The 16,813-nt window shown below is 42.3% G+C and overlaps 1 protein-coding gene across 1 annotated transcript in view; it reads right to left on the minus strand.

The window, feature by feature from the left end:
• Window positions 1–16,813, minus strand: part of XYLT1 (xylosyltransferase 1) — a 176,962-nt gene that overhangs the window by 30,490 nt on the left and 129,659 nt on the right. The window contains exon 5 of the mRNA XM_041462661.1: window positions 10,308–10,388. Within this exon, the coding sequence (XP_041318595.1) occupies window positions 10,308–10,388 (81 nt within the window). The remainder of the gene's footprint in view (window positions 1–10,307; window positions 10,389–16,813) is intronic.

Raw genomic sequence — 16,813 nt, forward strand, 5'->3', positions numbered from 1 at the left:
TTTCACAGTATGAGAAGAGCTTCTCTGTTAACACAACAGTGCTGAAATGCGTAAATTAGAGTTGAGAAATTTTTCTTTCCATGAACAAGTTTCTAATTTCATGTTCCATTATGAAGGATAATAGAAAAGTCTTGCAATTTTAATGCAGTGCTCTGGAATGTAATCTTCAAATTCAATATTTATGCAGTTATCTCCAAATCAAATATTAATGTGCCTGAAAGTTTGGTCATTTATTTATTTCTCTTTAAAACTAAATGCTCATTAGAGTTAATTATTTTAAGAAAATAACAGAACTTTATTGACTATATTTAAATAGGAACATGAAGTTCTTTTCCATGAAGTTATTTCTTTCAACTGCTATCTCTACCAATTTATCACCTTTTACTCTCCTTTTCAAATGGAAGGCTCTTTGATTGCAATAGAAACCCTCAAACAAAAGAAACCACCTGGCTACAACAAAAACTGCTCTAGGTAGAAACTGCCTCAGCCTGTGTGACATGATCCAGCTCCCAGCTCCCTGGTACTGTAACAGCTTCAGCCTTTTTATCTGAACTTGGCAGCAGAGGAGCATGACCATGCTCCCAATGAGAAGGTCCCAGCAAATCCTGACTCACAGCTTCATGTTTTCCAAAGTAGTTGACAGGCTCCTTTTTTTTCTATACGTGCACAGTTCTATGGTTTTTTTGAGCTAATAGCTTGGAAAAGCAAATCTCAGGATATGGAGCGAAATAAGCCAATTCCTGGAAGTACAGCTGTTTTCACAACAAACCTCAGCCCCCAAATCTTATACAGCTGGGTTACTAGAAGAAAGTAAATGTACTTTCCAATCGCTTACCCTCCAGCAAGGCAGCACAACCCAGCTAGAGATCTTCAATGCCTTTAGAGATCTCTAAAGATATGACCCTTTTGCTTGTGCGTCTTGAAACCCTCCTAGAAACATCACACCAGGTTTCAGATATGTACCAGCTGAGCAGGTGTTTTTCAGAAGGATCACCCTTACTGAGCCTCTTCACACAATCACAGCACCTCAATGGAATAAGGCATTAGCAAAGCAAATCATTTCTGTGGCCTACAAAGCAATGATTTGTCCAAGGGGCTGTGAAGACACAGCTCTCCACTGGGCAATGGCTTGCTGCTTGTTTATGTTCCCTGGCAGCCAAGAGACCAAGTGTATTTCAGATCTGCTGGAAGTTAAATAGGAGAGTGCCACATTCACATTCTCTGAAAAATCCCTTCACCCAGGATTTTTCTCCTGGGAAACTGAGAAGCCCCTGAGAAAAAGGAAAACAATTCTTATCTCATTTGCTTCTACTCTGTTTTGCTCACGTAGAATGTGTTTGGAGATTGTTTTCCCACAGGTGATTGTTTCATTGGATCTTGGTGTGAGTTATTTTGACTCATTGGCCATTCAGTGCCAAACTGTGTGGACTCTGGAAAGAGTCACGAGTTTTCATTATTATCCTTTTGTCGTTCAGTAAGTATCCTTTCTGTATTCTTTAATACAGTATAGTATTCTTTAATATAATATAGTATCATAAAATAATAAATTAGCCTTCTGAGAACATGGAGTCAGATTCATCACTCCTTCCTTCATCGGGTACCCTGCAAATACAATAGGAGAGGCTGCTGGCACAGAGAGCTGAACAGCAACCAAAGTGGAAAAGGTGGATGAGGCTCCCTTTTGTCCCTCCAGGCTCTCTTCTAGGAGGACTGATGCTCCCAGCTACTCCAGCAATAGCGATTTCAGCACTCAGGCAGGCAAAAACTTACTCTAAAGCATATTGAATACTGCCTGAGAGAAAGGGAAGGGGTATTTGTATGCCACATAGGCCTTTCCAAGAAATGAAAAACTCTTGGACACTACAAACAGTTCATAAAGATTCTTGACTAGCCATCCAAGAATGATTGCAGCCACCTCTGAAAAGAAAGATAGAAAGATGGAGGGCAAAAGCATGACCCTACTGATTTGTTTCTAGTCTCATGCTGTATTTCATTAGTTTCTGGTTATGCTCAAGGGAATACCAAATCAGTAAATTTTATGAAGCCAGGCCAAGCTTCACAAAGAGCAACGAAATGCAAAAAAAGGGTTTTCTTCCCCTTGTCTTTCTCTCTTGTGTCTCTTGCAGATAACTGCTTGCAGATAACTCCCAAATTAAAAGCAGGGGAAAAGAAAAAAGGATTAGTAATAGCATTTCCTTAATCTTAGTCAATGTGGAAAAATTCAGGTGCTTCCTGTCACCCTGAACATCAGGTAAGACTGACATACCTCTGCCAGCTGCAAATGCACTGGCCAGAACAATGACATGTTACTGAACCAAGGTATGGTTGGCCAAATACAACAGGGATTATCATCAGCTGAAGACAACTGGCCTTTCTCCTAATCCAAAAGAAAACAACAGGAGGAAAATAACAATCCTAGGAAAAGAGTCAACCAGGAAAAAACAGAATTTAAAAAAGACTAGGATTAAGAAAAGCATAGCATTTTGCCTTATTTCATAGAACACTCAATCTAAGACATCTTATGCTTCCCCTTACAAATTTTAATCCTTCCAAAAGAGCCTCCAGTTTTGAGGGCCTGGGATTACACTCAAAAGTAAGAAGGAAACACAGGATATGAAGAAGTGCGTCAGCACCTGAGCTCAGCAATCAGACACTGACACACATCAAAGGTGCCACTGAGCCCTGTGTGGGGAGGCAGCCTCACAGGTTCCAGAGAGTTATTTTTACACTTTGCTAAGAAAACCCAGCACGTGGTCTGTCACTGAGTGTAGATGTCAGTCCAGGCAGCTCATGATTGCAATCCGGCTCAGGGAACTCCTCTTACTTTGTAGTTTATTAAAAAATTTATAAATGCATTTCAGACAAGATTCTAGGACTGTATAACACATAAAGCATTTGTGACTTGTGTAGCACATACTCCTATAACATGAGTATAAACGCAGCTCAGCTCTTATGATATGTTGTAACTGCTAATAAATATTGCCATACAGTTACTTTATCAGCAAAAGTACCACAACCAAATAGCCTCCTTTCTGATAGTTTTCTCCACGGGACAGTGCAAACCACAGCAACCTGTAGAGACCCCTGCTCCTAAATGCTCTACTTAATTACACAGTAAGTCAGAGAGTTTGCTGTTTTCTTTTTCCTGAAGTTTATGAATGAGTAAAACTTCCTAAAGTATCAGAGGTTATCAGATTGCAAAATGCCATTTACCAGTAACTTTATCACTTAAAGGTTTTTTCTGGAAAGAATATATATTTTAAGGTGAAGAGGTTTCTTCTGAAATGTTTCCTGGTTTTGGCCTCTTGTCTAGAAAACCTCCCATTGACATTTCACTGTTAACCAGGTGCACCCACCCAGGATCTCATCATCATTATTCAAGATTTAAGAATAAGAACTATGAATAAAAGTTTCAAAACTCCAGCAAAACAACTCCTCACAAGTCAAAAGGCAATGTCAATGTCAAAGCAAGAATCTGTAGAGCTAGGAGCTCCACTAGCATCATGTCCATGTTTCCCTGAGTGTATGTGGACAAGCTCTGCATGCTTTGACTTTATCTGCTCCTCTTTTCATTGCCTTTAGATGAAAATTTGAGGAATAAAGTCCACTTCAGTGCAAAAAGTCAAGTAAATATTTTTACAGATGAGAAATGTGAGAGTCACTTGCCAGCAGTGTTTGCACAGCCACCCTGGGAACACCTACCAGAGTCAATCAGCTGGGAAGAACAAAACAGTAATTTGCAGTTTAGGTGACCAACTAGAAAGCACTGAACAATAATTTGACAATCTTGAGTGTAGCAGTTGCAAGAAGTAATTTGTGAGCAATCTCTAGGCTACCACACATCTCCATAAACCAGGCACTGAAAAATTCTTTATAATAAGCAGATTAATGAATCTCAAACCTGTGCAGGGCAGAATCATTCCCTGCCTGCTCAAGGTGGAAATTCTGGCCTCCACTGAATATGCTGAGTCCAGCTGACCCTGATTTCCCTCCATTTCCATGAGTAACTCTATTCTACCAAGGGTTAAACAATATTTACATCTGAAATAATTTACAACTGGCTATTTAAACACAATGTCTATATGGTACCAGCTATTCATCTGTTTTTCTCAGGCTAGGATGTTGCAGTGTGTTTCCTGAGACCTTCCTGTCATGCTGAAAGCCTCCAGGGCTGATCCCCCACTCCCAAAATGGAGGTGAAGCTTGAAAAGGGGAACAGTGTCAAACAGAAATAGCACCTACTTAGTCTGTCAAGATGAGGAAGATTTCCACCCAGTATGACAGGCATCGTGTGGAAAGCACAGAACAAACAATTCCTGCTGTTTCAGACGGCCTTAAAAATTCAGTACAGACAGAAATGATAGAAGAGAAAGAATAATTGTAACTTGCTTTTTCAATGTGCTTTAACTATGATATCCTAAATGCAATTGCTATGAGGTCAAAAATGTTATGAGAGCAGAATTCTTATCTTTTGTTAATTCCCTTACTCAGGGTAATGGAAACACATAAAGTAAACACATTATTATCTAAACAATCCCCCAAAGCTTTAATGACAATGCAGAAAAAACCATCAACAATATCAGAAAGAATTTCTCTCTTGACTGAATTTGCTCTTGTAAGATGGGGCTTATTTCCTGATTGGGCTTATTTCAGGAGCAAAAGCCAAAGCCATAAATAAGCACACAAACTGAAATGCTTTCAGCAGTTTTGCCCACTGTGCTAAACACTCAAGAGTTACCAAGGAACAGAAGGAAATCTCATTTTCAGATGTGATGAGTGTTTGTCACCTGTGTCTCTGCATGGCCCAGAGCAGAGCCCGTGGGAGTGCAGGGGAGGGAAGGGCACAGCCTGCACTGGGAGGTCTCTGCTGTCCCTGGGAGCACAGGGATGGGCTTCAGAGCAGAAAACCCAGGTGACACAGCCACCAAAAGTAAGAGAGAGCTGAGAGACGCAGTTTGTGATGTTTGCTCCTGGAGTTTCTGTGGCAGAAGCTGAACTGCAAGTGATGGGAACAAGCAGCTCTGCTGGAAGCATTTTTTGACAGTCCAGGGAGCAAAATGAAAAACTTTCTAAAATTCTTTAGTTGTAGGAAACTTGCAAAGTCTATTTTTTGCAGTAATGACTCTACTAGGAATTGCCTTGTTTTGTCAACAATTCCATGCATTTCCTTGTGAGCATAAAGCTTGAGAGAGACTTTAAAAGACTTTCCTGTGGGTTTCTTAACTCCATTCTTCACTTACACAGTATCTTTCAAGGAATACTGAAACAGCTTTTAGAAGGTCAAAAATGACATGGCTTTCTTTCACCATAAGGTAGGCCACAACTCAAATGATTCTGTTTCTTTTTATATTAAATAAGCAAAACTGCAAATTATAGTATGCAGAATGTAGCATGATCTCACCACAGACAGACTGAATGATATTAAATCTGACATTTTACCATCTGTTTGTCTCCAATAAAAGTCTTCTCTGGAAGGATTCTTGTCTCTTCACCTCCTTTCTAGTGACTGAGGGCAAGTGTGAGTCACTTCTATAAAGGTTTTCAAGCTACCAAATCAAGTCACTGACCTTTGGGTACACCAGGGCCAACAACATCTGTGCAGCTTCAAATGATATTTTCTGTCATAACCATTTTATAAAATGCCTCAGGACCTCAGATGACAGGGCTGCAAATGAAGTGTGCTGCTCAATGTTCTTAGACAGCAACAAGATTCCTGATTATTTCACCTGTATCTCAATTTCCACCTCCTTCCTAATTCTGTCCTTGCCCCATAAAGGATGGCTACTACTGCAAACCTTCTCAATTGAAGGACCTTCCTGAACCAGCAGATGATCTTGCTTGTATACTCTAAGAACAAAGAACATCCTGCTTAGTCCCACGTCAAGACATATGGCTGCTTTTGTTTCTCTTTGCACTGACAACTTAGAGCTCTGTTTTCCAAAAGTGAGCAGAAAAAAAGCCCTACAAGGAGGTGAATTGTCAAGCTGAAGCTGTAAAGGCTTTATGACTCCCCTAATGCTTAGCATAAAGCACTAAGAACATTTGAAAGTTAGCTGTAATGTCTAAATTTTTAAAGTGCAGCCTCTTTGCAGAGAAGATGCATGTTGCTATTTCAGTCACTACACTTCTCATGCAACTGTTGTACTGAACTACTTCCAAGCAAAAAATAGATCTTAGTCCATGTGCTCCGGAATACTCAAGTGTTCTAAAAAATTTAGCAAAAAAAGCATGAGAATGAGGGTAATTTGTGCCAAAGGAACCACCAAATATGTTACAAGAGCAGCAGTGTAAGCGCTGCTAGGACATGTGGCTAGACTATTCCTACAGCAGTGATAATTAATCCATCCTTTCCCCTAGTGTTTGGGCAATTCATCAGTGCAATACACAGCAGTGTTTACTCTGTGATCCATTTTGCTAACTGACCACCAAACCCCCATCAACTCCATGAGCAGCACACCAACATCAGCATGTGCCACTGAGGAAAAAAGGAGCGTCTGAAATGGGGTGAAACGGATGTGTGCCAGCAGTGCAGATCTGGGAACGTGCCCCAGTCCTTTGGTAGCTAAGATTTCTCCAGCCTCTGACAGCTGGGGTGGGATTGTGGTGCTCCTTGGTACACTTCACCAACACCTCTAGAATTATCTGGAACCCAGAAACAGGACAACACAACTGCAAAGAACAGCAGTAATGAGGAGAAAAAATCAGCAGAAGAAAAGAATGTGGACACATACCAAAACTTTAAGGGTCTTTTCTTTAGCTGTTTGTATTTTGCCAATGGACTCAAGATTCCTCTAAGATCTAACCGCATCCAGCCTTCTCAGCATGTTTACACTGTTTCCCAAATGACTGCTGGGGAGAGGTTTCTATACAAACCCCCCTCTTCCTGCCTGTCATTGCAGATGTCACATTTGACTGTCTTTATGTTTTATAATACATCCGACAGGTGCTGCTCCCGCCAAAAAAGAAAAAAAATCCTCTGTGTATTCCAAATTGCAATAGCTTATACAACTACCACGTTATTCACTTGCTTTTAATAGTCTAAGACACTGAAAAGAGGAGGAAATGTGTTGCCCACTAAGCACTATGTAACAACTCTAGCCACTGTGTGCAATTTCATTTCATACATCCACCTCTGTCAGGAAATAATGCTTCTCCAGCTGAGCGAGGGAGCCATTTTCATGTCCATTCTCTTTGCTGAAGCCACTAAAGGAAAATCAGAGTGATGCACTTTTTCATGGCTTTGGCATAACTAAAAGAAAATTTAACTCTATAAAAGGAAGCCTGATTTCTCTCCTTATTTGGCAGTAAAACAAGTACTGATTGTGAACATGGCTTGAATACAAAGTACACTGTAATTGAGCTGTACAAGCATTGCAGGTTTAAGATGGCACTTCTAATCTTTCTCTGTTGTATGATCCAAAGGCTATGATGACTTAAAATTAAAGAGTTTTCAGTTGTTTACAAGGCTGACTTAGACACTTGAAAAGCTTATTGATTAGGTGCCATTATTCATCCACAAATTAAAATTAAAAGTATCAGCAAGGGTTATACATTGCTTTTAATTACATTTAGATGCTGTGCTCCTGTATTATTAGTTCCCATGTTTTGAGAAAAACACCTTGGACCAGCTAAATCATTATTGGCCAGTATAGGCCAGTGTCCTCTCCCTTATTATGGCTTCAATTTGTTGTTTTAAACAAAAAAAAAATCTGTTCCAGTGTGTTTTGAGATAGGATATCCAAAGGGAGTTTTCTTTTATTGCCCAACAACATGGACACTGGCCTGTGTTCTAAAAACTGTCCTTTTTTTTTCTTTCCTTAACTTTTTGCTGCCAACCCTTGAGGCTGTTGCTTCTCTTCCAGACCCCACTAAGCTCCTGGCCATGTCATTCTCTTCATGGGGTCTTTCTTTTCCCCTGGGCTGTGACAGGAGAAAGCAAAGAGCAAAATTTAAAAACTGGAAAAACTAGTAGGAAAAAAACCTCATCCCTTACTCTTACAGTGAGCAAGTCACTGAGTTTAGCTGTGGAAATTCCCCAGGCAAAGGCCACAAGAGGCTGGGAGAATATTGTAAAGCAGCACCACTACACACCCTCGTGCTCCCTGGGGACACTGGCTGCAGGACACAGGGTGACAGCCTAGGAGAGCCCCTCCTCTTGGCTCACCTGCCTGAGCTGGTAGGAGGCATTTCAGCCCAGAGGACTTCCCCACTCTGACTGCAGGGATAAACCTCACCGGTGTCAGCACAGCTTACACACCGGGGCACTCAGTGAAGATCAGGTGGGAACTGTGTGTCAGATGGGGGGAGCAGAGGGTACACTGACCAGTTTAGTCAAGACTGAGTCACTCAAACACTAAACATGAAATATTAGGCTAGAAATCTTCACTTCAGCTATTTTTTTCTCAACAAGTAGATGTAGAGCTGGAAATTCACCCACAATACAAGCAGGGGATAACTACTTTTTGATCAGCTTTTGGAAACAGTGGAATGAATTTTTACCCAACACCAGCATTACTCAGAGATGCTTGCAGCTGCTGGCTTGAGAGTGTCTACAGCTGCCTGGGCTGTGCAGGAGGAGGGAAGCCACTCTACCTCCCTCACAGAAAATTTGGGGACATGCCAAGGGCTAATGTGAAAGGATCCATTCATCCAGTGGTCAGCAGTGGGAGCACTTATAGGACTCAGGGATTAGGGAACCGTGGCAGACAAGGATAGCAAATCTGCACTCATGTTCCAAATCATGTTCCCTGATACACAGGGAATTTATGGTAGAAATCCAGGAAAAAAAAACCCAAAACACAGTGACATGTTGTAATAAGCTAAAAGGTATTTAGTTGTCTATACAAAGAGAACCATGAAACTACTAAATGAGTTTGCTATTCCTATGATGGAAGGACAAGTGGCACATTAGCTCATTTCATTATTAAATTAATATCAGCTTAGTGTGTTTAATTGATTTAAATTTTACCAATCCAGTTGAAGTTGGCATGTTTGAACCAGCCTGATGTTGGTGTGTCATAATCCATTAGTTATTTTCCTTAGCCAGCTCAGGGAATTTGAGAAGACTCAGGAGGATGAGAGGAGCAAGGAGGCAAGAGACCAAATGCTTTTCCCTGGCTCTTTCTCTCCTCTTTTCTACACTAACTCTGCTGTCCATCACTATTGCCAGCTAGAGCTGAGTCTGCCAATCACTCTGACACTCTGCATTTCCCAAACCAGGGACTCTCCTGTGAAAACTGTTGACTTGGCTTTAAATATGACTCCTCGCAGGATTATTTTTTACTACCTGCTATAGAATTTGTGCATCCACAAGATGAATGCTCGTGAGGACTTAATTTAAACAGGAACATGACAGAATTGATAAATTTGGTGACAAGAGTAAGAACGGCCAAGAAGAGAGAGAGAGACTTGTGAGTTATTCTGCCTGCCTGCTGTGCTGAACACATGACTCAGTGTGTCACATTCTCTGGGTACACTTGACATTTTACAGAATAAAGGGAAGACCTGGTGGCCCAAGCAGAATAAAAAATATTTTTAGATGCAAAGCCACTGGGGCTCAGCATATGGAGTTGCTGGAAGTGCAGCAGGACTGCTGTTATGGTACAAAACCAGCAAAAAAGAGGAACAGCAAAACTATGAATAAAGAGGAAAACAGGACCACTGCAGTCAGATGGGAAACTTCTTTCATCTGCAGAAGTTGTTAAAGCCTTTGGAAGATGGTGTTTGGTCACTGCTGCCCTCCCAAACCACAATGGCAAGTTTAAGTACTACTGATGAATGGTGGGAAACACAGCACATTCCTTCTCCAAGACTTGTGCAGAGGGGATGAAGAAGGATTTTCATTCAAGGACCTCCAAACTTTAATAGACTGTGACAAGCTCTGGCCACCATCACTCTTGCTGGCATTGAGGCTGCTACAGGCTCCCACAGCTGGGGCTCTGCCCATGGCAGGCTGTGCTGCAGAGCTCAGCTAACCCAGGCCTTGCTCACCAGTGCTCCTGGGGCCACCAGGTCAGTGCTGGTGTGTGGGCAATTGCCACTTGCTCACAAAACATCAATCTGTGCCGAGTCCACAGGAGGATGCATCATCAGACTGCTTTGAGCCTCTCTCCCCACAAAAGCATCTCTGACTCTGGGAAGGAGTGACTCTGGGCCAAGAAACAACCCCCCTCAGGAAAGGGTTTCCTCCTCATTCACTTCTCTTTCCTGGACTAGGGATTTCTTCAACCAGGTGACACTGGAAACCATCACCATACAATAATTGTCAGTGCTCTGGTTAAAATAAGGCAAGGAGAGGGCCAGCTCACCTTGCATTGTCCCTCCCATGTGATTTCAAGAAGTTCATGTCACGGTATCTGGACAGGAATGCCACCAGCTGATCGTTTGTCCTGTGAGAGAAAGAACAAAAGGTGCACAAATTACACTGTGAAAACCACTGCATCCAGAGCAATTTATATATTTATTGTTCTCATTTGGGGACCATTCTCTGATTCTGAAGGAGGTGGTTAAAAAAAATCTTCCATCCTGCTGCTAAACTTCAATGACCCCCTCTGCTCAGGAAAGCACACTTGGAAGGAAGCACAGATTTATTACACCTTAACAAATTTCTTATCAACCCTTGGTAGGTATTTCAAGCACTATAACAGAGTATGCATGAAGTAATACTGCTCAACACTCCTTAAGTATGAAAATCCAGTTGCAAGATGACTGCATTGATAGTTCCATTTTACATGCTTTGCTAGATATTTCCTAGGGAATTTGGTTCAGTATCTATTGGCATTTTATTTGTTTTCACTGTGTAATAGAGAGGAGGCCAAGGTTGGAATGCATAGCACAAGAGAATTTTGATGTCAAAAAGGCAGTATAATCAACAAGAACAAAGGAATTTAGAAGGTTAATTCCAATTAGTATGACAGGCAATCTGACACCAGCATTTTCAAAATTTCAGCTGACATGTCCAAGAATGTATTTATGCTTGACAGCTTTTGTGGTCTGTTCTTTCTTTAACAATGGAGCAAAAATGTTCTCTGTTTATCGAGGTCAGCATATTTAGGAAAACTGAATAAATCACATTAAAAAGATCTTAATCTCCTGAATTGCATTCGAATCCACAACTTTATGGATACAACACCGTTTAAGTAATTGGTCTGTAATGAAGTTGGTGGCAGAAAGACTCAAGATAAAAGAGCTGTCAATAGTACTGTATTTTGAAAACATTTCATTATTATAAGCCATAGAAAACTAAGTTAAACCTGAATGTGTTTAACTGTACAAAATGTGTTTAACTTCTGGAGTCAGGTTGCAACAACCTGGAAATGTTATCAGCCAAGTAAACTATTTTCATAATCTCATTGATATTATCTAGACCAAATGAATTATCAGTCAATCAAGCATCCTGACAGACAGGGCCCAGAGACCTTCCTCCTTTACTGCCTCATGTGAGCTGCAACACCTCCCAGGGTCAGACTCTGCATCTCAATCTGGCAAACTCAGAAGCTGCTTTCTGTATAGTAAGCTGTGCAGATTTTCACATTTGCTGCTCCAGTGACTCTCCATCTTACTGGGATGAATAGGCATTTAGTGAATTTACTTAGCAATGCTTCCACATGAAATGGTTTCAATGGCTGACATCTTCGGGTGAGTTTCTAGGCAAAAGCTGGCATGCAAAGATGATCTTTAGAAATATAATCAAGTTTGGAAGTGTTTGAGCTTTAATTTCCTTAAAGGATAAAAATCAAGTCAACCAAAGTAACAATCCACACCACTCAATAAAACATTATCCTTTCTAGATTGCTCACCAACCTGTATTTTGCTATTCAGCAGTACTCTACCAAGTGTATCAGGACTTGGAGCTGCCATACAAACTTCTCATTGCTTCTCAGCTTTTAGGTAATTCTTATAAATGTCCAAATGATGCTTAGCTCTCAAAGTAATCAATAATTGACTTTTCTCTCTTCTTGAAAACGTTGGAGGTATCTTGGTCCTACTTTGAATATTTTTAATTTTTTGTTTTAAAGAACTTATACAGAGTTTTACTCCTTATCAATTAATATGCTTCTTTTCATGTGTTGACAACATGGAACTAAAACATCATAGTTCCATTTGGTAAAACTTTCTAATTAATTAACATTTAGATTTATGCAGTCAACCAATTCTATGCTCAGCATGGCACCACACTGAATTTCTATTAAGCTTTCACTCAAAGTGCTCCTTCTGGCCCCAGCATCATGAGGATGCTGCACATCACCTCTTATTCCATCAGAAGGCATTAAGAAGAAAATCAAAGGCATTGAACAGGCCATCGATGTTAATGCATTTGTTAAAATCCTCCTCACCTTTCAGAAACCTTTGCCTTGAGGGGCAGATTTCCTAAATGCCTCTGGCACAGATTGCTGCCACGTTCACATCCAGCAGCAGCAGTCTCTGCCGTGGCAGTGCCTCTGGCACCAACGCCTCTGGCACTCCTTTGGAAAAGACTGGAGACGTGGGCCTGCTTCTTCTCTAAGTAAGGCAATCAAAAGCTGAGCTTTTCAGCTGAAGACATCACTGGGAGCAACAGCAACTCCACACTGCCAAATTAAATTCTGCTGTAGTTCCACAAATTTCAGGGATAATTCACTGAGCATAAATTTGGCACAAAATCTTTTACCAACTATCACGGTAAAACAGAAAGTAACAAGTGCAGCATAGCCTTCCTAAGAAGGAAATAAAGTCATGAGAGAGGGAGGGTAGTTCATGCTACTGATTAAAAATACACCAATATTACATATCACATGCCTATCAGTTTCCCCAGTGTGTAACACATCATGAATACAGATTGAGGAAAAAGCCCTTCTGCAGTTGGTGCCTGAGGCTGGACCTGATGGATGCATCCACACAGCTCTCACTTCTATTTCCTTTTGCTATTAAACTCACTTGGAGGGCAAGGCACCAGGGAGAAGGATTAGTCAGCTGGTTATCTGTATCACTAGCAGGGAGGAGGACGGTGTGAGTGTAGAGAGGCTGAGAGAAAATGGGCATTTTCAGGTGTGCAGCACACAGGGAGAAATGCAAAATGAATCCTCCAGTGAGTTCCAAGAGTGGAGAAAACCTGTGTGTGGGGGAGGGCTGCCACGAGAAGATGCCAAGTGAAGAAGAGTGATGGGAAACAAAGCATGTTTGAGTTCACTGATGCAGATCTGGCGTTCAGCAAGGGCAGGTCTGCCAGCTGGGATGGGGGTGCTCATCTCCCCCAGAGCCTTGCTGAGGTCACCTCGCTGAGGTCCTACAGCTCCCCTCCTGCAGCAAGGGTGACAGGGCTGGCAGGGGCACTGTGCCCACCTGCTGAGATGCCACTCAGCAAAGCTCAGCCAAACTCCACAGGGCTGGGCTCAAGGAGGGCAGCACTCAGCTGGGCAGGCAGTGAGGATGCAAAAGTGACACAACCCATGGCACTGCTCAAGTGGGGATGTGGCTGAGCCCCTGGGCTGGGACTCTGCTGGGGGTTAGGTCAAGATTAGAGTTACAGGTCTAAGGGAGAGAAAAAGGTGAGTCCTATATCCAGAAGGAAATTCAGAAGATATTGCCAAAGCAGAGCAAAATCTACTACCAGTGTTTCCTCATGAGCAGCCCCTGGCCTGGGACTGAGGTGTCCCAGGGTGAGAGCAGGCAAACCAGGCACTCAGTAAGCACATGATGAGCATAGCAATAATTTCAGAATATGGCCTATACACTGAGGACTGAAATGAGCAACTGCAAGAGAAGCAGTGACTTCGTGTTTGCTTTGTCTGAACACGCAGGAGGTCTGTGCAGAGAGCGATCCCTGCACACAGCCACGGCCAGACCCTGCGGGCAAGAGGCCGTGCTGGCTTTAAGCAAACCCTCCAACCCTAGTGACTAATCCAAGCAAAGAGCAGAGATGCCCTCAGTCTGCAGCTGTGAAAACAGATTAGGAAAGCCTTTGGAGAATATGAGAAAAGGAAATCAAGATATTATTACTTTTGGAGGATAGTGATGGCTAATAGAAATGTTCTGATTCAGCAAGGTACTTGCTGAATCCTTCAGCAAGGTTCCACAGGTATGGAAACAAGATGGTTTGATTCTGTGTAGGAATCAGATGAAGGAAAGAGAACTGCTCTCAGTTTATTAATTATACATCTTGATTAACTTAGGGCTATCTAATGACAAGTCTGCTGGCTGCTTCACAGGAGGAGTTAGTGCAGGGAGGGGAATAGCCCTGGCCATGGTGAGCAGTGGTGGCAGCAAACACAGCTTGGTGTGGGGTGCTGGAGAGGCAGGCAAGGATTACAAAAGCAGCTGAACAGGCAAAAAAAGAAACACAAAGGCAAAAGTGTTTGGGAGAATAGGGCAAGGAGGCTAAAGTGGTTTGAAGCAGCCTTCATTGCTGAAGCAGGGATGATGAAGGCAAATATACAGTCAGAAGGGATAAGTCAAAACTGTTACAAGTTCTCCCAGTGCCCAAAGCTTTGGTGTTTCCACCCATTCCTGCCTGACTCATGCCCACAGTTTCCTTTCCCAGGACTCCTGTGACTGTGTGAAGGCACAGCCCCACAGAACCCAGACCTACAGCAACCCTGGCTGCTCTTTGCCAAGAAACTGTTTCTACAAGGCTGCTACAGAAGGAAAAGACTGCAGAGAAAAAACCTGGAATTATGGGGCAAACTCACCTACTCAGAGTTAAGCATGATATTAATGGTTAATATGGCTAAACACAGTTTAACATGCAGATGTGCACACAAGAGCCTGAAAGTGGAAGAATTGAATGCCTTAAATTCTGCTACTTTCTTTTCAATGAATTCTTACAATTATACTTAAGCTCCCTGATTCCAGTAAGTTATTAAATTCATATTCATTAACCCAGTATTGTAGAGTATTAGAGCATGCCACCACTACCAAGCCCCGTGGCAGGAGAGTTCCTTCAGGAGAGCTCCACACCTGGCTATTCCTAGCCTGGGGCTATCCCTCTCCCTCTTCCCCAGGGAGTGCCTGTGCTCAGCCTGGCTCCCAGGTCCTGCAGCTGCCTGACAGTTCTGCAGCACTGCAGGGCACAGAGGAGCTGGGCAGGAAGGAGAGCAGCCCAGGATACAGGGAAGGGTTTTTGCCAATTGCTGCACACACCTGCACTGCTGCAGCCAGTGCACTGTGAAAGCTGCTGGGGCACAGCAGCACTCGGGGCATCCTCCCACTGCAGACAGGGATCCTGACCTGCTCTGGTCCCCCACCAGGCCAGTTTGCACACTTGTGGGCACACCATGTCAGCTTACAAAAGGATGCAACAGACAAATGATTCAACAGAAAAAAAGCAAAAATCTACAAAACCCCCTTCTGGAACACTTACAGCAGGATGATCAACCATGCAAATGCAGCATGAGAAGAATATGGGAAAAGGTTTGCAGGGTTCAGCTTTCAGACCCTGGATAGACAGCCTGACCCTCTTACTGCCACTCCCAAGGCCTCCTGCCTCTCCAAAGGCAATTTAGCACTAGGGGAGGCTCAGGAGAGCCTGACCCAGGCTGAAGTAAGAAAAAATCCCCAAAAAGTCTTCAATCTAAAATGCAAAGGGAAAGGCTATACTTAGCCTTTGCTATCCATCACAGAACAAAGATTAGCATGGCAGGCCTTTCTCAGCAAAGCTGATTCCTGTAACAGCCATTCATAAAACAAACCATAAAAATGAGAACAGCAGATATGATTTCAGAGGCCAACTGCATGAGGAAGGCTCTGGGTGACAGTTAATACCTCTGCTTTTACAACAGTGTTGTCTTAAATGGTTTGTTTTGTCTTTCAAGGCAGGTTTAACAGAGGAACAAGATAATGGAAGAAAACTCTTGCCTCAGCAGCTCAGCTGCTGGAGTACTTGGAGATCAGAGCCGTGCTCCAGCACCAGCGCTGCCATCTGGGCTGGGAATTCACACCTGTGTATTTCCAAGTGTCAGCCTCCTGCATTTGGATGCTGCAGGCACTGATCACTCATCACAAGGGATGCAGCTCCTCTCCTGCAGCCTTGCCAGTGTATGATGCTCAAGACATTCTATTAGCAATACAGTCATTTTGGCTGCGCTTTCAATTACTGCTTCCCATTCAACCACTGTCTGTTTCCTATGGAAAAGAAAAGAACTCGCATAGTCAAAAAAGAGTGGAAGTCTTTTTTAGATGGCACACTGCTGAATAAAACTCTTCTAGTGAGAGTACATAAATGCCTGGGTACAAAGGAGATCTGCTGAGAGAAAATAGAATACACTGCATCGTCTGCTTCCTGAGCCACTCCACAACCTATTTTCTATAAATTCAAGGCTTCAGATGATATTTATAAAATAAATAAATAAGCCAACTGCTGAGAAGAAGCAGCACATGCTTAAATGAAAATCTTAAAGAGACTATATAAGAGAATTCCACCAAGGATTAATGAACAAATGTGATTAAAACTATCTACAGCTCTGGACTGCTGCCAAAATGCTGCCAGCAGTGTTTGATATGTAAATGCTTGAAACATTTGCTGTGTGTACTGCCGTTGATGCAAAGCCTCTATAGAGAGTTTCTCCATCTAATTAGAGATATTGGTTTAGCAAACTTTGGAGTCTATAAAATCCTCAATGTCTCATTATTCTTTTAAAATAGAATATTCATTTGTTTGGAATGTTTTCCAGCTATATCCCATGAAACCCTGAAAGGCCCTTGGCTAATGAAAAACTCCAGCCCAGTAGCAGCTGATAAACCCTCCAGCTTTTATGATAATAAAATTCTCACCACATGCACTCATTAAAACTTTGTAACATCGCTTTTGACTTTCTTTAAATATTCACTGGGAAAAAAA

Source organism: Pyrgilauda ruficollis, unplaced genomic scaffold, assembly GCF_017590135.1.
Source record: "Pyrgilauda ruficollis isolate IOZ18807 unplaced genomic scaffold, ASM1759013v1 scaffold16, whole genome shotgun sequence".
Taxonomy (NCBI): domain Eukaryota; kingdom Metazoa; phylum Chordata; class Aves; order Passeriformes; family Passeridae; genus Pyrgilauda; species Pyrgilauda ruficollis.